This window comes from Urocampus carinirostris, chromosome 19 (genome assembly GCF_059441175.1).
Source record: "Urocampus carinirostris isolate Australia breed hairy pipefish chromosome 19, RoL_Ucar_1.0, whole genome shotgun sequence".
In the NCBI taxonomy this organism is placed as follows: domain Eukaryota; kingdom Metazoa; phylum Chordata; class Actinopteri; order Syngnathiformes; family Syngnathidae; genus Urocampus; species Urocampus carinirostris.
This window is the reverse complement of record NC_142367.1, coordinates 1836589-1862704: the sequence shown is the minus strand read 5'-3', so window position 1 is coordinate 1862704 and position 26116 is coordinate 1836589. Positions and strand designations below refer to the sequence as shown.

Here is a 26116-nt window from a genome sequence, read left to right as displayed (position 1 = left end):
AGACCATGGCTCTCAAAGAAGTGGAGAGGCAAGATGCAGCATCAAAGTGGCACCATTCTGCTTCAGGGAAATGGGGCCAATACATAATTTGTTGGATATTCAAGGCCCAATGTTAATGACAAATGTTTGTGAGAGCCAAGCCACCCAAAATTGTAGGCCTTTGTAACAGCTCCGTACTGTAATATTGACTTTTTCCCATGGCATAGGAAAGCAATTAGAGTCTTGTCAATAGATTTAAAAAAAGATTTGGGGAGATAGAACAGGATACATTGAAACAGTTAAAGAAACTTTGGAAGCACATTCATTCGTATATAATTTTATATAATTTTCTTTCCCTGCTAAGGATACATGGAGCATTCTCCACTTCTTTAGGTCCGACTTCACTTTCTCAAATAATGGATAGAAGTTTTCTTGGTAAAGATTTTGCGTATCCCTAATGTTTATGCCCAAATATTGAAGGCCATTTTTAGAGATTTTGAAAGGGAGCCGATCATCTTGTATTTGGAGAGCCAAGTTGTTGACGGGGTAACATTCACTTTTATTGAAGTTAAGTACCCAGAGATGGCACCAAAGTTCTCAGGGCGTGGACAATGTAGGGAGAGCTTGAAACGGGGTTCGGATACGTACAATAATAAATAATCCGCATAAAGTGATACTCATGTGCATTCTGTTTTGTTCATCATTCCTTTTGGATTAATAATTCTTATCAAATTCTTATCAAAACTATAACTATAATTGGTGTCTGAAATTACGTCTGCCCGGACGCCCGGGGCGTGCATCTTTTACACGTACAATCTACACAACATCTCTGCCCGGGTGGCCCACAATTTTTTTCAAAAAAAAATAAAAAAAAATAATTTTATCTTCTATTTTATTTTCAAATCAAACATTAACTTAATCCGATTTCGAAATCATTGTTTGGTTTGGAAATTTCTGAATTTCGGTTCGTTAGGCAATTTGCATACTTGGCAGCCAATCAGAAGCCTGCATCGAATAACTTCGTGCTTCTGGACTATCCCGAGCATTATAAGGTCGTACATTTGCATATCATTTTCCAGTGTAGACACACAGAGAACACAAAAAAATGGAGAAGTGGTTAGGAATCAAGCCAAAACCTCAGCCCCAGAATATTCAAAAGAAGCTGACAAAATTTATGACGCTATAAAACATAAACGTACTTTAAAAGCATCGTGGAAAGAGAAGTTCACGTGGCTTGTAGCAGACGACGCAACGCTAACATTGCATGACTGAAGATGAGTAAATACAGGTACATACTGATGGCAGATGGAAGACATTGATGTCATATACATGCAATTAATGTTATAAGTAGATTTATAATAAACTTACATTTAAAGTGTTGTTCTGTTATATATTCTGACGATCAATCCTTAATACTTTGCAACAACAGGTTTTTTTGCAATTAGTCGTCTTATTGCATTTCAAGTTGTGAAAAATGGGGCAGGCAACTTTATGCCTGGTGTCTGGTAACTTTTTTTCATGAGTTTCAGACACTGCTATAAAAATTAAAAGTTAAATTAATGTGAGTTTTGTTTTCTGATTACAAGACTACACATATCAGACTAAACATTATGGTGAACCGCTAGTGTCCTCTATTGGCAGTTTTGGCAACCGCTTCGAATGGAGAATAATTATTCTAAAAGGCTAATACAGTAATCCCTCGGTTATCGCGGTCAATGGGGACCAAAACCACCCGCAAAAAGTGAAAATCTGTGAAGTAGCGACGCCCCTTCAAAAATGCTTAAAAAAAAAAAAAAAAAAAAAAAAATTATATATATATATATATATATATATATATATATATATATATATATATATATATATATATATATATTTTTTTTTTTTTTTTTAAAATAATTATTTTATTTTATTTTTTTTTTAGACCCGCGAAGCTCTGAACCCGTGAATGTGGAACCGCGAAGTACCACTGTATTACCCAAGGAGGTAATGAAAAGAGCTCAGGGAAGGTGGTTTAGAACAGTGGACTTTCTCATATGGATGTTTCTCTCCCTGCCATCCTTGCCAGTTCAAAATCAAATTATGTCTTCTCTTCTTATTTTGAGCGTCTACTTAACTTATCAGATGTGATATGCGTATTCGACACGATGCTATAAACAACTATTTTCTAATGAGAAAAATAAATGTAGATAAATGGCATGTACTGGATCTCTCACCTGGCAGCTCCCCTTTGGCGAGGGTGTCAGTGTCCAGCTCATACGTGTCCTGCAGTCTTAGGAGAGCTTCGGCCACGCCCGTCTGGTCTTCCTCGTCGGGAAGGCTTTCCCTCCTATCAGTCAGGTTGGCCAGGAAACCTGAAACTCCAAAAGATGCAACCAATCTTACCTAGAATTTCCCTTGGGTCTTAGAATTGAAACACGACATGATGATCAATCTTAGTGAAGAAAAGAATATTGCAAATAAAGAATCTCAATCATTTTATAAGTGAATCTTACACCCCTGAATCATACTCATAATTTAATTGTGAGCCTCTGAAAGTTCCCCAGCCTACAGGTAAAGCACAATTTATATGCCGTTAATTTACAAGTCCGTTCCCCTGTGAGAATGTTCTTTTCTACTATGTACCCACTGAGCTAAAATTCGTTTCACACCAATGGCTTAGAGCAGGGGTGCTCATCAGGTAAATCACAATCTTCTAATAAATCACAGAGGTACAGTGGCTTGCAAAACTATTTGGCCCCCTTGAACTTTGTGACCTTTTGCCACATTTCAGACTTCAAACATAAAGATATAAAACTGTAATTTCTTGTGAACAATCAACCATAAGTGGGACACAATCATGAAGTGGAACACACTTTATTGGATATTTTAAACTTTTTTAACAAATAAAACACGAAAAAGTGGGTGTGCAAAATTATTCAGCCCCTTTACTTTCAGTGCAGCAAACTCTGTCCAGAAGTTCAGTGAGGATCACTTAATGATTCAATGTTGATGTAAATGACTGACGATAATAAATTTAATACACCCGTGTGTAATAAAGTCTTTGTATAGATGCACCTGCACTGTGATAGTCTCAGAGGTCTGTTTAAAGTGCAGAGAACATCATGAAGAACGGGGAACGCACCAGGCAGGTCCGAGATACTGTTGTGGAGAAGTTTAAAGTTGGATTTGGATACAAAAAGATTTTCCAAGCTTTAAACATTCCAAGAAGCACTGTGAAAGCAATAATATTGAAATGGAAGTAGTATCAGACCACTACAAATCGACCAAGATCGGGCCGTCCCCCTAAACTTTTAGCTCATACAAAGAGAAAACTGATCAGAGAAGTGCAGAGGTCTACAGCTGAGGTGGGAGTATCTGTCCATAAAAATCAGTTGTATATTTATGGAAGAGTGGCAAAAAGGAAGCCATTTCTCCAAAAAGTGTCGTTTAAAGTTAGCCACATTTGGAAGAAGATGCTCTGGTCAGATGAGACCAAAATCAAGCTTTTTGGCAACAATGCAAGACGTTATGTTTGGCGTCAAAGCAGCACAGCTCATCACCCTGAACACACCATCCTCACAGTCAAACATGGTGGTGGCAGCATCATGGTTTGGGCTTGCTTTTCTTCAGCAGGGACAGGGAAGATCGTTAAAATTGATGGAAAGATGGATGGAGCCGAATACAGGACCATTCTGGAAGAAAACCTGATGGAGTCCGCAAAAGACCTGAGACTGGGACGGAGATTTGTCTTCCAACAAGACAATGACCCATAACATAAAGCAAAAGCTACAATGGAATTGTTCACCAAAAATCTTTATGTTTGAAGTCTGAAATGTGGCAAAAGGTCACAAAGTTCAAGGGGGCCAAATAGTTTCGCAAGCCACTGTAGTAGTGGTAGATCAAGGGAAAGTGTTTCAGAGCTTTTAAATGATTTAAGGCATGACATATTTAAGTGACTGGTGACATTGTGAAGACGTTACTTTTTTTTTTTATCAACAGTCTGATGCCCCGTGTGCATTCACCTTTAGACACGTTGCTAAGGATATAACTTTCCAGGTCGTTCCACTCTCTGTTTAGCCTCTTCAGAAGTTTATAGGCGTTTACTGGGTGGCCTAAGAAAGTTTCGGGGTCCTGGATGGCAAAAGCCGACTGATTAGATAGTTTTCGTGCCCACCTGAGTGAAAAAATACAGACATGAAAAAACTCACGTAATCATATGCACGAGACATATTCACACTGCGTCAGCCGTGAACCTTTTGATGGTCTCCAGTTTGTTCTGTTCTGCTTGGATGTAATCCTCCAGTGAGTTTAACAGCTCCTGCTCAGTGTACAGCAACTCTGTCATGTGACCTGGTTTGACATCACACTTTGTAACATTTTTTTCCTGCATTTCTCATCCCATTTCCATTTTGTCGGACCATAAGAGATGATAATAATTGAAAAAAAATATTGAAATACATTTCATGGCCAAATTCAAGCACTTTGCAATTACTTTCAAGGCAGATTTTTCCATTTCTTCAGTACCTTCAAAGAAAGAAATGCAGCGCTGATTAAAACAACTTTTTGGTTTTTTTTTGGGCTTCAATGATTTAAATAAACATCTTGCCACTAGCACATAATTTGTGCTAATTTGCGCTGTTCCAATCTATGACCTACTATCTTTTGTGTCAATTGACGTAAAGGGAGATTTAAACACTAGTGGCCTAAACGGAATAAGTTCCTGGCGTATATTAAGAACCTTAATGTCCATATAATGTTCCTTCAGGAGACACACCCAAAAATTCTAACCATAGAAAACTCAGCAGGCTCTGGATTGGGCAAATTATCTATTCAACATTCAACCTTAAAACAAGAGGGGTAGCCATATTGATAAGAAAAAATATTCACCTATCATAAAACAATTTTAGATCCTGAGGGGCATTTTGTTATTGTGGTGGACACACTATATCAGAAACCAGTGGGACGAGTTTCAGTCTACGCCCCAAATTTGGACGGTCATAATTTTATGACAACATTTCTATTTACCATTCCAAACCTGAATTCTCATTTTTTGATAATGGCAGGTGACATGAATTGTGTTTTAAATTAGTCATTGGACAGATCTAGCACTCGTTCTGTATCAACATCCAAGACAGCTCTGACCCTCATGGACTTTATGGAACAATATGGTTTTTTCAACCCATGGAGGTTCTTAAATCCCTCAACCTTCTTTTCGCATTTCCACCAATCGTTTTCCTGGTCGATGAAGCACTTATTTAGTCGGTTGTCTCAACTCATTATTGTCCCATCACAATAACAGATCACTCCTCAGGAAATTTAGAATTACGTTTAGACCTTAAACCAAGAGATTATAGGCCCTGGTGCTTGAACCCTCATTTACTGGCTGATGTGAACTTTTGTGAAAACATGGCAAAAGTCTTGAATCTAATTAAAACATCCAATGCTATGTATTGATAAAATAATGTTCTCACTGTGCATAATTATGTCGATTGGAGGGGCATTCTCAAGTACAGAGCACTGTCACTGTCACCCGATACTGGTGGTCTCAAATATCTGAGACCAAGAGGCATGATCTGGTCAAGTGCCCTTGGCCCATATAAAAAGATGAGATGATCAATGGTCAAGTCAAGTCAAGTCAAATTTATTTATATAGCCCTTAATCACAAAAATGTCTCAAAGGACTGCACAGGATTACAATGTCACAATTACCTGATCTCAAACCAACATGCGGGCAAGGAACAACTCAAAACCTCAGCGTGAGGAAAAAGAGAAACCTTGAGAAGGGACCTCACAAGTGGTATCCCCCTTTCAGGATGACCAGGGTGAATTAGATTTAGCATTACAGTACACAAACATAGTAAACACTAGGTAAAATGTTGAACATTCTGTCCAGAAAGTGCACGACAGCAGCGACGCCCCCAGCCTGTAAACTAGCCCAGAAAGTCTATGACGGCCACGACGCAGCTTCCCATCTCTGCCAGCTGCTCCATGCAGGCGTTCACATGCTTCAGGTCAAACGCTGGTCCGCTGACTCATCTCAAATCGTCCTTCTCCTTCGTATCACCACCAGGCAGGCAGTCGGAAAAAGACCGGACAATACAGAATATGAGGTGGGCATCAATCATAAGCTTTGGAATAGAAGTGTGTCTTAAGCCTTGATTTAAAAACTTCCATTGAGGTTGCAGATCTTGTCTCCGGAGGCGGGGCATTCCATAGCACCGGGGCCCGGATGGAGAACGCTCTCAAGCCTGCAGACTTCTTGGCTCTCGGAGTCACCAGTAGGCATTTTCCGAGCGCAGACTCCGTGCAGGAACATAGGGGGATAGCTCGTCCTCTTTTCTGCTGCCTCGCATAACAGCGTTTTTTTTTTTTTGTATGAGGGAATCTCCCCTAATCGACTAGCATTATAGTGGGAAACTTTTGTCTTGTGCTACTTTCAGCGGTGGAAAACTCCCATAATCTCTGGTGCCTTCTTCTCCCACCTTTTTTTCCTGTCATTAATTCTCTGTGTTAATAAATTCCGTGTAATTTCCATTGGCCTGGTTCATTGATTCTATTTTTTGGGGATTAGTAATTCTTATCAGAGCTCAAAGTATTAACATAATTTATTTATTTTTTTATCTGCGTAGGAAATTATAGCATCCTTCAGAGAAAACAAAATAATATGGTGGTGGTGCACAAGCAACACCTAGAGGCAAGTTAAAAAATTTGTTTCTATCCTCATGATTTTCAAAATTAAAGGTAGAAAAATCCCTACGATTGGTGCCCCGTGTGAGGCGTTCTTCGATTTCAATGTCCGAAGGAACGGAACAAAAAAAACAGGCGTTGGCCATCAAAAGAGATAAGCACACAAAGATAAGAGTTGAATTTTCCTCCACCAAAACCCAGGTGAAGGGTGAAGGGACGACGGTGAAGGGAAGTGCGAAAGCAGGAAGAAATTGAGCATTATGTTTGAGCCGCTGTTTTAAACAAAACAGCTAATGTTTTTTTTGTTCTTTGTACGTACATAAAAAGTCTAGTCTTAAACTGGCATTTTAACACTAATCCGAAGAGCTGTTAGTTTAAATGTCATTTTAAATACAGTACCTCGTCTGCAAGCAGTGCAGGTATTTTTTCTCACAAAATTCAGGAGGCGTAGCTAACCTCCATAAATGTGAATTTAGCCTTCAAACGTTGTTGAGCAAAAGCATTTTCTGTGAGCCACGCCGAAGTGGATAGAAATTGGTGACATCAATTTGAATTCTAGATGATACATAGGTGTTCAAATACTTATTTGCAGCTGTATCACACAAATACATTTGTAAAAAATCATGCATTGTGATTTCTGGATTTTTGTTTTTAGTTTACAGTTGACATGAACCTAAGATGTGAATTTCAGACCCCTCCATTATTTCTATGTGGGAGAAATAGCAAAATAGCAGGGTGTTCAAATACTTATATTCTTCACGGTTTATATATATATATATATATATATATATATATATATATATATATATATATATATATATATATATTTCATTTTTTATTATTACTATGTTTGTTTGTTTTGTTTTTGTATTTCAGAGGCTGGTATGTTTAGGGAGCAGATTGAATATCTTGGTCAATTTGTTGTGGTTATATACTACTTCCATTTCAATATTATTGCTTTCACAGTGCTCCTTGGAATGTTTAAAGCTTGGGAAATCTTTTTGTATCCAAATCCAGCTTTAAACTTCTCCTCAACAGTACCTCCGACCTGCCTGGTGCGTTCCTCGTTCTTCATGATGTTCTCTCCGCTTTAAACAGACCTCTGAGACTATCACAGTGCAGGTGCATTTATTATCTATCTTTTATTTTAAATGAGGAGAACAACAAAACCATGTATGTTTGCAACATTATGTTGAATTTTGTCTATAAATAAAAGAAAAAGAAAATGATAAAAAAATAAAAATAAAAGGGCTCTATAGGTGTTTGGTAATAACCGTGTTCAATATGGAAGACAAAAAAAGAAAGTACTGTACGTATAAAAAACAGAAAATGGGCCAAATTTGGACTGATTTCGATAATATTGATTGCTCCGAAAATGAGTGCATTCAATCCACGATACTGCTGATCTTTTGCTTTTTTTTGTTTTAACAGTTTTAATTTATATTTTTTGCATGTTTTTTATTTTTTATTCCACCATTTATTTACAGCACTTAAGAGTTAATATTTTTAATTTATATTTTAATGTTTTGCATTTTAAGGGGTTTTGTGTTGTTGTTTGACTAGGTGTGTCAAAATCCATAAGTATTCTGTATTCTACATTTTTTACGTAGATCTGTGAATATTTAATTTATTACTCACTAATTTAATGATTAAGAAATTGCTATTTACTTAATAATTACTAATTAAAGTGACTAATAACTGAAAAAAATTGTGCATGTTTTATTTCTGACTGATAATATATAATTAAAGAGCCAAAAGACCCTTGCCAGTGAGCCGAGCTGGAAGAGCCTCTTCTCGAAAAAGAGCCGGAATTCCCATGATTAATCTGATAAACCTGTCCGCTTAATGCGACAGTAGGTGCAGCAATGCTTCATATGACAACTCGATCATGAGGACTGGTCATTATTATGCAATTTTTGAAAAAATATTTTAATTTCAAAAGCGTGGTCTATCGAGTGAGTCTGCCAGGAAACACTGCAATGGAAATAATTTCAAGCATTCCCAAACCATTCACCCAAAATTCAAGCATTTTACTGACCTTGAGAACACAACAAATAAAACACAGTAAATTGCTTCAGTATTGAAAAAAGTAGAGAGAAAAAAGAGAAAGAGTGAGAGAAAGAGAAATAAAAAAGAGGATATAAGCGAGAGAGAGATAAATATAGAAAACAAACAGAGAGAGAGCGAGAGAGAGAGAAATATAGAAAACAAACAGAGAGAGAGAGATAGAGAGAAAAAGAGAAAGAGAGAGAAAAGGAGAAAGAAAGAGAAAGAAAGAGAAAGAGAGAGAAAAAGAGAAAGAAAGAGAAAGAGAGAAAAGAGAGAAAAAGGGAAAAAAGAAAGGGCGAGCGAAAGAAAGAAAGAAAGAGAGAGTGAGAGAGAGAGCGAGAGAGAGAAATACTACTGCAGTTGCTTTGCAAGTGGTGGCTGGCTTGGGTGACATCAAGTGGACATGTTTAAAACTGCAGCTCATTTTTCGTTTGCGCTTCTCTCAGTATTGTCTTGCAGGCCGGATTAAAACATCTTTGGCCTGTAGCAAGGCTCACCAACTTTCTTCAAACTGAGAGCTACATTTGGTTACTCATCTCATTCTCATTAGCCGTACTGCTTATCCTCAGTAGGGTCGCGGGGGGCTGGAGCCCATCCCAGCAATCATCGGGCAGTGGGCAGGGGACACCCTGAACTGGTTGCCAGCCAATCGCAGGGCACACAGGGACAGACAACTCATTCGCTCATTCACACCTAGGGACAATTTGGACCGGCCAATTCACCTGAAATGCATGTCTTTGGAATGTGGGAGGAAACCGGAGTGCCCGGAGGAAACCCACGCAAGCACGGGGAGAACATACAAACTCCGCACAGAAAGTCTGGAGCTGGATTTGAACCCACGACAGGTTCCCATGACATGAACTGTGCCGCACAAGCGCTAACCACTGCGCCGCCGTGCTGCCCCATTTGGTTACTAATCAGTGCAAAAAGCAGCCAGTTTGATAAGCATTTTTAAATTAACAGCTTCATCTTATTACTATGTTGTTACCAGAATAATTTTTGCAAGTAGTGTTCAATAGACTGAGTCTACCACTACTAAAATAGTTTTGCTAGAAAGTCACAATGACTTAACACTGTTGAGCTATTTTTAGAACAGGTTTGCGGGCACCTCAGCTGTCTTTTAGGGGTCTCCAACATGGTGCCTGTGGGCACCACATTGGAAACGCCTTCTCTATAGGATTGAGGTCTGGACGTTGACCTGGCAATTCAAGCCATTCCGTCTTAGATTTTGCTTTATGACTGCAACAGATTTTTTGGGCTGTATTTGGCTCCATCCATGTTTCCATCAACTGCCTCTGCTGAAGAAAAGCAACATCGAAGCTGCCACCACCATGTTTTACAGTGCAGATTGTGTTTTCAGGGTAATGCTTTGCATTTAGCCCAAAAATTTGAAATTTGGTCTCATCTGACCAGACCACCTTGTTCCATTTATAATTTTGAGTCTGCCATGTGGCTTCATGCAAACGGCAAATAGGTCTTTCATGGAATTCTTTCAGAAAGGGATTTCTTCTTGCCACTCTTCTATTAAGTACAATAGTTGTCTTCTGCATATATAGGCCCACCTCAGCAGTGTATGGCTGCAGGTCATCCAATGTGATCAAGGGCCCTTTTGGTTGCTTCTTTACTAAGTTTAGTCTTCGTTTGCATCCAAGTTTTAGAGGGACGGCCTGGTCTTGATAGGTTTGCAGTGGTTTAATGTTCCCTCCATTTTGATATTCTCGCTCGCACAGTGCTCTGGAAGACGTGCAAGTTTGACAAAATCTCCTTATATCCCATTGCTGCCTGGTGCGTTTTTGGTCTTCCTAATACGGTCTGTTCTCATCTGAACCCATCACAGAGCAGCTGCACTTAAACTGAGACTTAATGACACAGTCGCACTCTGTCATCGTTCGCCATTTAGGTCGATGTTGGACAAATCAGAAGTCAGGGAACTGCTGGAGTCAGTCGGCTGAGCTGAGAGAACAAGGGGCCAATATTTTTTGCTAGGCACTGTAAGTCAATGAGAACTAATAAATAAGTTTATAAGTCATTAATGCTATCAACTACATGCTAACAAATAATGCTAGCTGGTACATGCTAACAACTATCTATCTATCCATCTACCTTGGTCATATCCCTCAAGAGGGGTGACCGACAGCAAGACAAACACATACAATAACAAAGAAAGGAAAAAAGGAAAAAAATAGAAAAAAAAACACACCAAAAAACTTTTGGACCATGGCCAACCCAAATGCCCAAACAGGTTAGGCACTTCGGCACCTAAGTTAGTCATGCTTTCGTCCTTCCAGATGGAACGGGACACAAGAAAGCGGTCACGTCACTCGGATCAGGGTGAGACAACACACTATTTTGTTCAACAGCAGGGCCCTACAGCTTTCACTGGTTTACCCCTGCCGCATCATACAGGTGCCCTGCCCATCCCTTAGAACGCGTCCAAACATCCCACTATCCTTTTACAACACCTCTCCGCTCATTCCTATCACCAACAAGAGCTCTAGCTTCCACTATATTTAGACTTCTTTCCTGCAGTGCACTCATAACACCATCCATCCACGTCAATCGCGGCCTTCCTCTAGGTCTCCATCCATTGACTTCTGCTCTGTAGATCCTCTTCAACAATCGCTCCTTATCCATCCTCTCCATGTGTCCAAACCAACCGAGTACTCTCTTAAATACGACTGAGTACTCTCATGTTATGAAGTCATGCTAAAGGCTTTATGCTAAGAGCTACATGTTAACGAGTCACTCTAACTGCCACAGACTAACGGCTACATGCTAATGACTCATGCTAACGGCTACGTGCCAGTGAATAAATGCTGAGGAGTCATGCTAACAGCTATATGCTTATGGCTACCTGAAAATGAGTCATGGTAATTGCTATATGCCAATGAGTAGATGTTAACGAGTCATACTAACGGCTACATGCAAATGAGTCATAATAACTGCTACATACATTATACGTAGATTTTAACGGTTACATGCTAACGAGTAGATTCCAGAACCCAACCCCTAAATCTCACAATTGCCTCGGGAATTGGAGAGTTAATTTTCTTAGTGACGTTTTTATAAGACTTACCTATGGAAGAAAAAAATTCTTCAGCAGCTGAAAAGCAGGTGAGGATCGACAACCAGTGAAAGATCTCCATGTCTAAATGGACAACAGTTTATTAAGATCATTAGGAAGTACATTACAATTTTTCTCAACACTTATAAGACAGAAACATGCTCGAATACAATCCATAAGATACTATTCTTAGTGTGTATGATTTATTCAAATGAGACAGCTAAACTTGATTTTTTTGTACTAGTAGTAGTGTAGTGTATTGTTTTATTCATTAGTATTTCTCCAGTAGTATTATTTTCAGGATTCTTGTAGTATTTTTGCAGTAGCATTTTGTAGTATTTCCATAGTTAAGAGGCTGAATGATAAACTTGCTTACTATACTAAGATTATATTTTATAAGTCATAGTCTGTCTTGGTGTGAGTAAATAGGTGCCACATTGTGTTTTTAAGATTTTAATCGGTTAATAAGGGGAATTGCATTTATTAATATAGCAGACATTCACGTGTTCCTGTAGTATTTCTGTTGTAGTTTTTTTTACATAGTAGGATTTTTGTAGTATTTTTGGTAGTATTTCAGTAGTAGGATATTTGAAGTATTTCTGTAATTTTCTTGTAGTCTTTCTCCAGAAGTATTTTTGTTGTAATATTGAAGTATTTCTGCAGTCTTTTTTGTATCCTTGAAGTATTTCTGCAGTATTATTATGGTTGTAGGAACTTTGTCATATTTGTGTAACATTTAGTAGTATTAGTGTAGTTATACTTTTGTCGTATTTCTGTAGTCACATTTTTTAAGTATTTTTGTCGTATTCTTGTAGTCTTTCTGCAGTAGTATTTTTATTGTAATATTGAAGTAATTCTGCTGTAGTTTTTTTTACTTAGTAGGATTTTTGTAGTATTTTTATAGTATTTCAGCATCATTTGTTGTATTCTTGATGTATTTCTGCAGTATTGTTTTTTCGTAGGATTTTTGTAGTATTTCTGTAGTAATTTTTAGTATTACGGCATTAGCTCAGGAGGTAGAGCGCTCGTCTTGAGATCAAGGGATCCCAGTTCGAATCCCGGCTCGTCCGTGTTACATGTTGAAGTGTCCTTGGGTAAGACACTGAACCCCTAATACCCCCAATAAGCAGGTTAGTGCCTTACATGGCTGCAAGGCCGCTATTGGGAAATGTGGAGCACATAGTAAAGCGCTTTGGGAAGTCATTGACTTGAAAAGTGCTATATAAATGCAGATCATTTCATTTTATTATTATTGTAGTTGTATTTTTGTCGTGTTTATGTTGTAGTATTTTTGAGTATTTATTGTAGTATTTCTGTAGCACGATTTTTTTTAAGTATTTTTGTAGTACTTTTCCTGTCTTTTGGCAGTAGTGTTTATCTAGTTGTATTTTTGTCATATTTCTGTTGTAGTATTTTTTGGTAATATTTCTGTAGCACGAGTTTGTAAGTATTTTTGTGCTATTCTGGTCTTATTTCGGTAGTAGTATTTTTGTTGTATTCTTGAAGTATTGTTTTTGTTGTAGGATTTTTGTCGTTTTTTTTGGTACTTAGTATTTTTATCATATTACTGCAGTAATTTTTTTTAGTATTCTTGTAGAATTTCTGCGGCATTGGTTTTTGCAGTATTCCCGTGGTAGGACTTTAGTCGTATTATTACCCATTTACTCACAGCACGACAGACTATGTGGAATAAAAACAAAGATATTTCGTGAAAACACGTAGAAGTAAAAAAATATAGCACTTATACGCAGTAGTATATTTAAAAAAAAAACCCTACCCCGTATAAAACTTGTTAAACAGTGTACACAATTTGAAATAGTAAAAATAATAAAACTAAATAAAAAATAAACAGAATATATATGAGAAATACTGTACTCCAATATTAATACAAAAATACTACTATAGAAATAATACCCCAGAAATACAAGAAAAGTACAACTAGAGTAAAGATGCAAAAATACTCAAGCAATACAAAAAAATTGCTACTTCGGAACTACAAAGATTTTACTATGGATATTTTTCAAATATACTTTTACAAATATATCACGGACATACTACTACAGTAATAATTTGATTAAAAAATTCTTCTGTTGAGATATTACAACAGGAACACAAAAATAATACTGCAGCAATTTTAAAGCAAAAATAACAACCAACCTAATACTATAATACCAAAATACTACAAGAGAAATATGACCCCTGAAATACTACTAAAACACAAATACAATAATGATACAAAAATACTAGATATACTACAAAAATATCCCTATGGAAATACTTTTTGAAAACTTCGACATAAATACTACAAAAATACAACTACAGTAATACCACAAAAATACTACAAATATACAGAACTACTTTGAAACTACCATTAAATACTACAATAGTACTCCAAAAACAATAAAAATAGATTACAAAAATACAACTATAAAAATACTAAAAAAAAACATTTCTGAAGAAATACGACTAATATACAACAAAAATACAGCCACAGCAATACTAAAAAAATACAGCTACAGGTATACTAGAAGAATACGATAGATAAACTAAAAATACTTCTGCAAAAATACACAATGAAACTACAGCAATACTACAAATATACAGCTACAGTAATACTAGAAAAAGACTATAGATATGGCACAAAATTACATAAAAATACTAAAACTGCAAAAAATACTACTGGTATTCTACAGAAATAAAACTACATCAATACTACAAAAATACTAATTACAACTACAGTTATATGTCATGAACCGAAACAGGACCCAAATGCGTGACGTTTTAAACAAACCTTTTATTTTACGGGAAATGGGGAGTCATGTACGTTAGGCAGCAGTCTGGCGTGGAAAGATAGGAAGCCAGAGGCCAACGAGAGCAATTCCAATTGCCCGAGCAGATATCGGACAGGACGCGAAAGACAGGATTGATATCAAAACAGGATATCAAGAATAAACAGGACAAACTAGACTGGAACGAAACTGGAAACCAATATTAAAAAGGACAAAATAAACGGGAACAATACCGGACAGGAAATACCAACAGGAAACAGGACACAGTCAAAACCCACGTCTTAAGGGGCAGAGGTTCATTGAGGGACTCACAAAAGGTGAGTGAGAGCACTGAGCTTAAATAGAAGGAAAGCCAATCTGTCAACGAGCCGCAGCTGGCGCAACACGGGCGGGGCCAATTGGGCGCCATGGCAACCGTGACATTATACTAGACAAGTCAGGTCATGTTTATTTGTATCACAAGTCCCAAAGGGCTGTACAGAGTAAAGACTAATGTGTTATAATTTTCGTGTATAGTTATTTAGAATGTGATTTAATCATATACACGTGCATTACATAAAAGCAGGAATGACTACATTATCCAGTATTTCATTACTAATATTTCATATGTGTGATATGGTAATCATTAACATACGAAAATTTCACTACTGTCCGGTCCAAATTGTCCCTAGGTGTTTATAGAATAGAATTTACTTTTATTGTCATTCTTTGTAACCATGCACACAGAACGAAATGTCGATACTCCTGACCCGTACAGTTAAACTGTAACGAGCCGATGCAGCCGCAGCCAAGCAGGGCGCCGCCATTTTAGACCCAACTGCTGTGTTGGGAGTCATTAAGTGACCAAACCCCCCAATTCCAACCCTTAATGCCGAGCGCCAACTCCAAATAGTTGGCCTCCATTGTTTACGGTATATGTGTTACGTGTTTTTCACAAATAATTATTTGAAACAATACACAATTTTGATATCAATACAAGACAGAAATACAAACACTCGAGTTTAGAAATTAAAAATGGACTTTATGAAACTCGACCAATAATAAAACTGGGACGCACCTGAAACGAAGTAACTAATTAAGGTCAAACCAAGAATTTGTGGCTCAACATCCCGTTGGAGTGTTTGTTGGTGTCCTTAAGTCATTTAAATTAAAGGATTTTTTTTTCGTCAGTGAGCTTCGCCTCGCCTTGTTATCCACTTGTTTCTTTTTTCTCTCTTTTTTTCTTTGTGTTTGTCTTTAATGGGATTGGTATTTTCGTCATCTGTTTAACGAGTTAGACTGGTGTTACCTGCCAGAGCAATCACACCTTGGAAGTGCAGCCTCGTTGCGGGCTTATTCTTGTTGCTAAGCAGACGCCACATTGGATGTGGCACTCCAGCGTTTTTTGCTGCACATATTCAATTCAGGGCGTTTTTAAGTTCAGGGCTTTGGTGGTGCTGAGCATGCAGAGCAGGGATGAAAAAAGTAAGGCCCAATCCCACTCCTCTCACCTGGCCCTGAGAACCCTCCAGTGAGGTCCCTCCATAGGGAAGTCCCCTCAAGAGAGAGGAGTGCAAGTGAAGATTGTCACTTAAGAAATTGGACGGCACTTGCAAGGTTCCACCCGAGTCCAGTAGATGGCCGTAATACTAATTGGCTGTAGACCTCGGTGACGTATTGGCCAACATCACATGTAAACAACGTGAGTCTCAACCTGCGATGTGGCAGTTTGAGAGTCCGTGCAATCTTGAAAATGACCGCTACAGCTGTATTATTACCGATCGCCCGACAGCTCATCACCTTTTCCGCGTCTCCTATCAACGGAGGAGAAATGCGCTAAATTGAAGACGGCTTCGGCGCTATGTAGCGACGATTCATCTTTACAATACGCCCACTAATTAAAAAGATGACACAATTGGTCAAATACAGTAAGGGTTAACGTACAACCCACGTTCACATAGTACCCTATGTATGTGTAGACATAAATGACAACCTACTTGTTAGTATCTTAATGCCATTTTATGACATATAGTAGGGGTCTTTAACGAGTGATGTAACGGGACACAAGTGTTACACATTTGTTTTATATATATATATATATATATATATATATATATATATATATATATATATATATTTTTTTTTTTTTTTTTGGGGGGGGGAGGGTTGTTGTTTTACCTAATCTGCAAAATAGATGGTAAATGTCAGTCTCACACGACACCATTTACTTGTTGACATTATGAGTGATTTATCGAACAAGTCTCATCAAAACACGTGAGGTCCCGTGAGACTCTGCCCTAGCACCCTTCTCTGACTTGTGAGACTATGCCATCTAGTACTTGTACTACACTTTTTACAAAACAACATAAAAATCCCAAAATATAACATTTTAACTAGTCAGCAACCCTTGTTGCGCAACACTCTCCCCTTCAAACCTAAATGTCTCCAGACATTTAGTTAAAAAGGCAACTTAACTACACACATTAATAATATAATAATAATTTCCTTTGTATTGTCATTCTTTGTAACAATGTACACAGAACGAAATGCAGCCGCAGCCAACAGAGGGCGCCGCCATTTTTACCAATGTTATAAGTCTTAGGTATGACTCGGCCGAGGCGCGAACCAGCGACCTCCCAGTCTCAAAGCGGGCGCCCCTACCATCTAGGCTACTGAGCCCTCTGAAATCCCACATGGTATTGCTCTAGACAGGCATATGACCTGTAAATTAACATTCTGTACTTCCGACAGTAATATTAATGAATCATGTTGTACCTCTTAACTAGATCACATACATAATGCAGTTCAAATTTCAGTAAACCAGTTATCTTTAAAGATAAATATCCTAGTGTAACAGAACTCCATTTTCGGACGCTTAATTCCATTAGTCTGTTACCATTGTTGTCAGTTTACAGGATACATCCAATAGGTTTCTGATGTAATACCTTTACCTTGTATTCTCAGTACTCAGTGTCTTTGAAAGTAGATCGATTTCTTCAAAGTCTGTCTGAGTGTCTATTTTACATTAAGATCCAGCATATGGCCCAAGGTTGCCACAGTCTCTTGCAGGCTAACGGCGTACTTACACGCAGGTCATCAACTCCAACCTCGACCATCAATGGCTCACCCAGAGTCTCATAGGTTAGCATTTGTGTGCGACGCCGCTCCCTCTGCGGGTAGGCACTCACGACTGGTGATGCAGGCTCATCTTCCTCTGACGTTGGATACTCTAATGATGGCTCTAGAATATGATCAGCAGGCTCTGCAGCATTGTCATCGCTGTCCTCTGCTGGTGTGTGGTCATCTCCAAGCTCTGAAGCGTTGTCATCTCTGTCCTCTGTGGGCATGTGGTCAAAAAGGTGGTGCAGGTTCCTCATGTAGATATTTAATCCCTGGCACGAAAGGCTCTACCTCAGGGTTTAGGTTTCCAGTCCTTTGGCTCTGTTGCGGTTGGGTAGGGAACTGACGCCAACTCACGCTCCTCACTGCTGTCACTGTCAGAGCATTCCAGTTGTTTAACAGTCTTCTGTCCTCTTTTTATCCTCTGTGTGGAGCTTGCTCTTTTCTGTTCTGTGTCTCTTTCAGAATGACTTAGGGGTAAGCTGTCACATGGAAGTAGGAGATTTCTGTGCAACACTCGACATTTACCATCTCCCTCCGGTACCACCTCATAAACAGGACTGTCACTACCTCTTGTTTTCACCACCACATGTACTCGGTCCTCCCAATAGGATCGTAGCTTGCCCGGACCCCCTCTTTCTGACGGATTACGGATAAGCACCCGTCCACCAGGCTCAAGGGTAGCCCCATGAACTCTTTTGTCATAACCAGCTTTACCCCGAGCAGCTTCCTTGGTGGCTGTGCTGGAGGCAATCGCATATACTTGTCTTCCTGGTTTGCCAATCTTCAACGTAAGCTGCATAGCCCTCTTGTCCCTCTGTGGGTGGCCTGTTGAAAACCAGGTCGATTGGCAGGCGGGGTGTGCGGCCATAAAGCGGGTAATAGGGTGAGAATCCGGTAGCCTCGCTGCGTGTGCAGTTGTATGCTTGAATCATCTTGGCCAAAGAACTTTTCCAGTATGCTTTTCCTGTAGCTCTGAGAGTTCGGAGCATTGACAGTAGTGTCCTGTTAAAATGCTCTACTTGTCCGTTGCCTTGTGGATGATAGCAGGTATTATGAGAGACTCTCACACCACTACACCTCTGCACCTGGTCCATCAGTCGGTTCTGGAACTCGCCACCCATGTCATGATGAATGTGTTCAGGAAAACCCCAATGCAGAGCAAAATCATTAAACAACTTGTCAACCACCATCTTGGCACTTTCGTTCTTGGTGGCATAGGCCTGTGCAAAGCGGGTGTAATGATCCATTACGACTAGGATATACTGGTACCCTTGTTTGCATGTCTCTAGGTGGAGGAAATCAACAGACACTATTTCGAAAGGGCGTGTTGATACAATGGGCATGAGAGTGGTGTAAAGTAAGCTATTTTTAAGTTGTGTATTTCTCAGACTCCCCTGCTATGAAATTAACCTGTTTTTCTGTTTTTAATTATACAAGTAACCATCACACACACACACATAGTCACATTTCAAAGATCAGTCTATTTCCACTGTAATCCAATTTCCGTTGTAATGTGACGTGGCACTCATGTGCGACTACATCAATTCACTGCGCATGTGCGACCTTTCAATAAACCACGCCTTCTGATGCGGATGAGCAAGATGGTTCACTACATTTGCGCAGTAGTTTACAACTTAATAAATGTCTCGGCCTGAATATTTTTGCCAGCAAAGAAGTTATATTAATATATAGCTCCGACATCTTGGTGCCGATGACCCGGATGGTGTTTTTTTTTTTTTTGGCCGATTTTCGTGGATTGCATACTAACGCATGGCATGCTTGGAGCAAAAACAAAATGGTGACGATAGCAACATCAGGCTAACAACGAAAGATTTTCTTGAAATCGGCTCAGACAACCTCCATTCGAACCAAGCTGGCATACGTATTCAGGTGAAGTGCATTTATTAATATAAAATTAGGATAATATTAATATTAAGAGAAGCCATTTAAAATTAAACAACGTTAATGATAGCTAGCGGGACAGGGTGCACCAGGGCTGTCGAGCCCGTATAAATCTTAGCTAAGTATATTATCCGTTCACCCAAAAAACTTAGGGGTACTTTAATTTTTTTAACTATGTTAGTAGTTTAAAACGAGATCGGGTGTCCGGTTTGGGTAAATTATGAAAAGAGAGTCCGCTCACAGGCCCAAAAATACACATTCCTGAACAGTTAAGGACTGCGGGGTGGGTAGAGCCCCCTAATTAAAAATAATTAGTCAAAGTTCTACCAAAGGCGACGGAGTCGTCTGAAAAACAGTTAAATTCCGTGGGTGGCGGCGCGCCCTGTGGAAATTGTGTAAAAAAAAAAAAGATCAAAACGCGTGGCTTCAGTAAAAAGGAAAATGTGCACGTTTTAAATTAAACAATTTTAATTAGAAATCCGTTTGTCTGGGCCCTGTGTGTCTTAATTGTTTTGTGAATTGTTTGTCAAACTTTCCAATAAAACTTTTTCTTCCCGTCTGTGTATTTTGTGTCGCGCATGCGCTTTGAGAAAAGGGAAAAAAAACCTGGCTCATATAAAGTACTCTTAAAGTGATACGAAAAACCTTTACAAATAGCGGAGATTGTTTAAAAAAGTGATTTTTTAAGAGGAACTGACTTTTTGAGAAATTAGGGTTCAACAAGGATAATGCGCAACATAGGTACCGCGGGCCAGAGAAGGCCCTGAAGATTTTTTTCTTGGTCCCCAATTTTTTTTTGTTTTTTTAATTGAAAATCGATAGATTAAGGAGTGAGAAGTTTAGGAAAAAAAGAGTAAGTGATTTTAGATGCGTTAAATCAAGATAATGCCAGAATAAAACCGAAAAAGATAAAATGTTCCTGTTTTCAGTTCAAAATTGGAAAATTAAGGACTGGAAAGACAAGGAAAAATCTATTTGAGTGAATTAGAATAGATTAATTTGAGATAAAGGCATTTTTATACAAAAATATTGAAAAATCATAAATAAATACTTTCGTCTAAAAAATTATGGAATGAAAATGTATCGATTGAAATAAAAATAAGTAAGATAACTTGTTGCAGATCAAGATACGTCATTTTCACATTAAATAGGTGAAGCTAAAATAGTAGATTTAATTGTTTTGAAGGAAAAATTAAAATTTTGTGAGATGATAAAACGTCATTTTCGCATTATACTGGTGAGCTAAAGAGCCAGTGTGAGGGAGTGCGTAAGGAACAGAAAGAAAAAATTAAGGAAAAAAAGAGACAAAGAGCATCCAAGAAAAAAAGAAAGAGAAATGTAAAGGGGAAAGTTAATTAAATTAAAAAAAAAAAAAATAATTTGTTGAAAATTGGGTAAGACACTGAACCCCTAATACCCCCAATAAGCAGGTTAGCACCTTACATGGCTGCACGGCTGCTATTGGGAAATGTGAAGTACACGATAAAGAGCTTTGGGGAAGTCTTGACTTAAAAAGCTACATAAATGCAGATCATTTCATTTTAAATCTAGCTGATTTAAAATGAATGGGTAGGTATGAAACACAACACAACACATTATATAGTACTTTTGGAGGTCTTCATTGACTTGAAAAGCACTCTATAAATACAGACCATTTTTACCATTTATAACAGTACTTTTATAAAAAATAAAAGAAAATTATTGCAAGGTTGAATATCTAAGATAGAGGTACAGAAGATAAGAGGTGAGTAAGTCAATATCAATTTTGAAGGTAATCAAGTTATTAACAGGATCACAGAAGATAGAAGAACCAGGAAATGGAACGAAGAGGAAGGTATTAAATGAGCTACTAAGGTGAGTAAAATAACAAAAGATAGTAATAGGTGAAAAACAAGAAAATGTTTTATGGGTTTGTATTCGGCCGGTATGAACCATAACATGATATATATATATACTGGACTGTCTCAGAAAATTAGAATATTGGGATAAAGTTCTTTATTTTCTGTAATGCAATTAAAAAACAAAAATGTCATACATTCTGGAATCATTACACATCAACTGAACTATTTCAAGCCTTTTATTATTTGAATATTGCTGATTTTGGCTTACAGCTGAAAAAAACTCAAAAATCCTATCTCAAAATATTAGAATACTTCCTCAGACCAAGTAAAAAAATAATTTTATAACAGCAAAACTAAATCAAACATTTGAAAATGTCCATTGATGCACTCAGTTCTTGGTTGGGAATCCTTTTGCACGGATTACTGCATCAATCCGGCGTGGCATGGAGGCAATCAGCCTGTGGCATTGCTGAGGTGTTATTGATGCCCAGGATGCTTCGATAGCGGCCTTCAGCTCATTTGCATTTGTAGGTCTGGTGTCTTTCATCTTCTTCTTAACTATACCCCACAAATTCTCAATGGGGTTCAGGTCAGGGGAATTAGCAGGCCAATCAAGGACAGTGATGCCATGGTCAGTGCACCAGTTACTGGTGGTTTTGGCACTGTGGGCAGGTGCCAGATCATGCTGGAAAATGAAATACTCATCTCCATAGAGCTTTTCAGCAGATGGAAGCATGTAGTGCTCTAAAATCTCTTGGTACACAGTTGCATTTACTCTGGACTTGATGAAACACAGTGGACCAACACCAGCAGCTGACATGGCTCCCCAAACCATTGCTGACTGTGGGAAATTCACACTGGATTTCAAGCAACTTGGATTTTGCTCTTCTCCAGCCTTTCTCCAGACTCTGGCGCCTTGACTTCCAAATGAAATGCAAAACTTGCTTTCGTCTGAAAAGAGGACTTTGGACCACTCTGCAACTGTCCAGTGCTTCTTCTCCATAGCCCAAGTCAGACGCTTCTTCCGTTGTCTTGAGTTCAGAAGTGGGAATACGGCTATTGTAGCCCATTTCCCGGACACGTCTGTGAACTGTGGCTTTTGATACCTGGACTCCAGCTTCACCCCACTGTCTTTGAAGCTCCCTCAAATTCTGGAAGCGGCTCTTCTTCAGAGTTTTGTTAAGGCTGCGGTCATCTCTCTTGGTTGTGCAGCGTTTCCGGCCACATTTTTCCCTTCCAACAGACTTTTTGTGGATATGCTTTGAAACTGCACTCGGTGAACAGCCTGCTCTTTGAGAAATTTCTTTTTGTGTCTTACCCTCCTGATGGAGGGTATCAATGATGGTCCTCTGGACAGCAGTCAGATCAGCAGTGATTTAGTTTACTGAACCAAGCTGAGTGTTTTTAAGGCTCAGGAAACCCTCGCAAGGTGTTTCGAGTTAATTAGATGATTCAGGTGATTAGTTGAATAGCCTACTTGTATACTTTTTCATGATATTCTAATATTTTGAGATAGGATTTTTGAGTTTTCTTAAGCTGTAAGCCAAATTCAGCAATATTAAAATCATAAAAGGCTTGAAATAGTTCAGTTGATGTGTAATGAATCCAGAATGTATGACATTTTTGTTTTTTTAATTGCATTACAGAAAATAAAGAACTTTATCACAATATTCTAATTTTCTGAGACAGTCCAGTATATATATATATATATATATATATATATATATATATATATATATATATATATATATATATATATATATATATATATATATATATATATATATATATACATACAGTGGAACCTCGGTTCTCGACCATAATCCGTTCCAGAACCCTGTTCGAAAACCGATTTGTTCTATCACCGAAATCATTTTTCCCATTAAAAAATAATGTAAATTGTTTAAATCCGTTCCAACACCCTGAATGTTTACCTTGAATGTTTAACGTAAACTTAAAACTAACCCAGGCTAATCATACGTGTTATCGGAATCTTCCGTACAAAAGATTACGCTAACATGAACGTGTAAAAATAAACAAATCAGGGTGTTTACAAGTCATTTAACACCCGGGTCTCCATAACAAGTGGTGAGCGGTTCATTGGAAAGGGGGCTCCGTTCCAACACCCTCAATGTTGGGCTCCGTTCCAACACCCTGAATGTTTACTGAATGTTTTACGTAAACTTAAAGCTGACCCAGGCTAATCGTACGTTCGCGTTATCGTAATCTTCCGTACGAAAGATTACGCTAACATGAACGTGTAAAAATAAAAAAATCTGGTCGTTTACAAGTCATTTAGCACCTGGGTCTCCACAACAAGTGGTGAGCGGTGCATTGGAAAGGGGGCTCCGTTCCAACACCCTCAATGTTGGGCTCCGTTCCAATATCCTGAATCTTTACTGAATGTTTAACGTAAACTTAAAGCTAACCCAGGCTAATTATACGTTCGTGTTATCGTAATCTTCCGTACGAAAGATTACGCTAACATGAACGTGTAAGAAATAAAGGATAAAGAAAAGAATTATGAATAGGATTTCTTACCTTTGTAATGGTCAGCAGAAGGCGCAGGCAAGCTCAGCAATAGTTGTACGCACTACTTTTCTTTTTTTTTTTTTTTATGGGCCCCCAAGATTTAGTGTTATCGAGGTTGAGGTTGTAAATCGGTGACAAAAATATAGTAGAAATCTATATATTCATTCAGTTTTAATCATCAAATTATTAATTCATTTTCTGCATCAAATTGTTGTTGGTAATGTACCGATCAGGGGGATGGCCACAGCCCTGTCTTTTTTCACTTTCTCCGTTTATACTTCCTACTTTCCTTAACTTCTTTATACAACATAATACGTAATATCAATCATCAAAGTAAGTGAGCCGTTTGAGAGCCGGCTACCTTTAATGAGTTGCGCCAAAAAAATAGCCGGTTCTCTAAAAAAAAGACGGACTTAACTTCCACTCGACGACAAACACCACAACAATGACGTAATCTCGAAGCGACGAGATCTCGTTAGCCAAGATCGGCGTGCAGAAAAATAAAAACTTGAACCGCGAGACTAAAACAACGATGAAAAGATTGGAGTGCAGTGAATCTTTGTTAAAGGGTAATTAAGTAATAATGACAATTTTGTGGCAATAAGTTGTGTCTTGGGGACACACGTTGATTTGAGACTATTCGTCCCTAGCAAAATTGATGCATCTAGGACTCAGGGACGTGGGCAAACGAGAATACTAAGTGTATAATACAAGGTAATTATACGGAATAGTTTAAAAATGAAAAAAATATGTAAATAACAAGACTGATCATTTCTCGTTGGACATGCAAATAGCAAAAGGGTAAAAACTCTAAGACGTGTAGTTTTGCTCCTAAAAATAAAGCAAAGACGAATAAAGCAAAGACAACGACTGGGAACTTCCATAATTCTAGTGTCCATTTTCTCATTCGTTCGTAAATGGACCAGTTCGAGAGAGGTGTAGTGCGAAAATATGTTATTTCCTTAGTTTTTACCCATATTCAATAACAGATTACGCTCAATAGAATATTGCACACAAAAGAGTAGGTTATATAAATCTTTTCAAATAATAGAAATTTTGAAATAAGTTTGAAAATAACGACATATTAACACAGAAAGAAAATTTGAGACTAGAAATCATCAATAACGTAGCTGAAGCTATTTCAGTCACTGAATGAAATGTGTTTTCTTTTTAAAAGGAGGAAAAAAGGACACACAAGTATTAATAGTCAGGCCAAGTCATGTTTATTTGTATAGCCTCAATCACAAAGGATCTCAAAGGGCTGCACAAAAAAAAGACTATTGCACAGAACAAAGACTATTGCACAGAACAAAGATTATGATAATAAAATAATATGCGAGTCAACAAGATAATTCATAAGTGACAGGTATGCATTGTTTTATATTGAATCAATAAGAAAAGATTGATTATGATTATAGAGAGAGGAAATGACAATTAAAAAATGTTGACATTGAGTTATATATATAAAATATATATACACTATTTTATTTCACTTGTATTCATAAAATTAGAACTGATTTTTTGACTCAGTTGGGGAGAGGTTTTTAAGAGGCTGGTAAATTCTAACTTCAGAACGAAACACGTGAAACGTTTTTGGTCATACTTCAGTATAATAAGGGTTAAAATCTTACACTAGTTTTGTCCGCAGTTGATGAAAAATTGTCTTCTGAATAAGCTCTCCATATGATTGTTTTTTGAAATTCAAATTATGAAGTTTTGGACGGATAGAAAAATATTACACAAAAAGAATATGCTATAATATAAAACAATTCAAATGTTTATCAAATAGCTTTACAATAATCAATTAGAATGACCATACACCGTTAGATTATTGCCCACATTGAAAACATTTTTGGATGGCATTTTTCATTTTGGCGGAGTCATTCACCTTGAGCGTGAATTACCTGCCTTCTTTGTAAAATACTGTTATTTCAAACAAATTTACTTACTGAAAAGATAATGCATCGGTTATAATTTTTACAAAAAGCTAAACAAAGAGTGTATCATAACAGTAAAAGTGTTTTATTTGGCTAAGTTGATGATTTAACGATCTACCCTGGTCATCTGCCTCGAGAGGGATGGCCAACAGCAAGATAACACATATAAAAATCAAGAAAAGAAAATAATAAGGAGGGAAAATAGAAAAATACACACAGAATTTTTGGACAATGACCAATCCACAAACAAGAAAA

General features: G+C 37.8%; 1 protein-coding gene across 4 annotated transcripts in view; it reads right to left on the bottom strand.

Annotated features, from left to right (window-relative positions):
- LOC148346875 (prolyl 4-hydroxylase subunit alpha-1-like) overlaps window positions 1-15814 on the bottom strand; it is a 45384-nt gene extending 29570 nt beyond the window's left edge. Inside the window, exons 1-6 of one of the 4 annotated variants that reach the window (XM_088323706.1) lie at window positions 15605-15814; window positions 14550-14595; window positions 11771-11842; window positions 4212-4308; window positions 3981-4132; window positions 2193-2330 (exon numbers count right to left, since the gene is read on the bottom strand). In XM_088323706.1, coding sequence (XP_088179832.1) covers window positions 2193-2330; window positions 3981-4132; window positions 4212-4308; window positions 11771-11840 — 457 coding nt within the window. In that variant the 5' untranslated portion in view covers window positions 11841-11842; window positions 14550-14595; window positions 15605-15814. Of the gene's footprint in view, window positions 1-2192; window positions 2331-3980; window positions 4133-4166; window positions 4309-11770; window positions 11843-14549; window positions 14596-15604 lie in introns of those variants that run through there. The other 3 variants (XM_088323707.1, XM_088323705.1, XM_088323708.1) reach the window with 3 other exon arrangements.
- Window positions 15815-26116: the final 10302 nt, after the last annotated feature.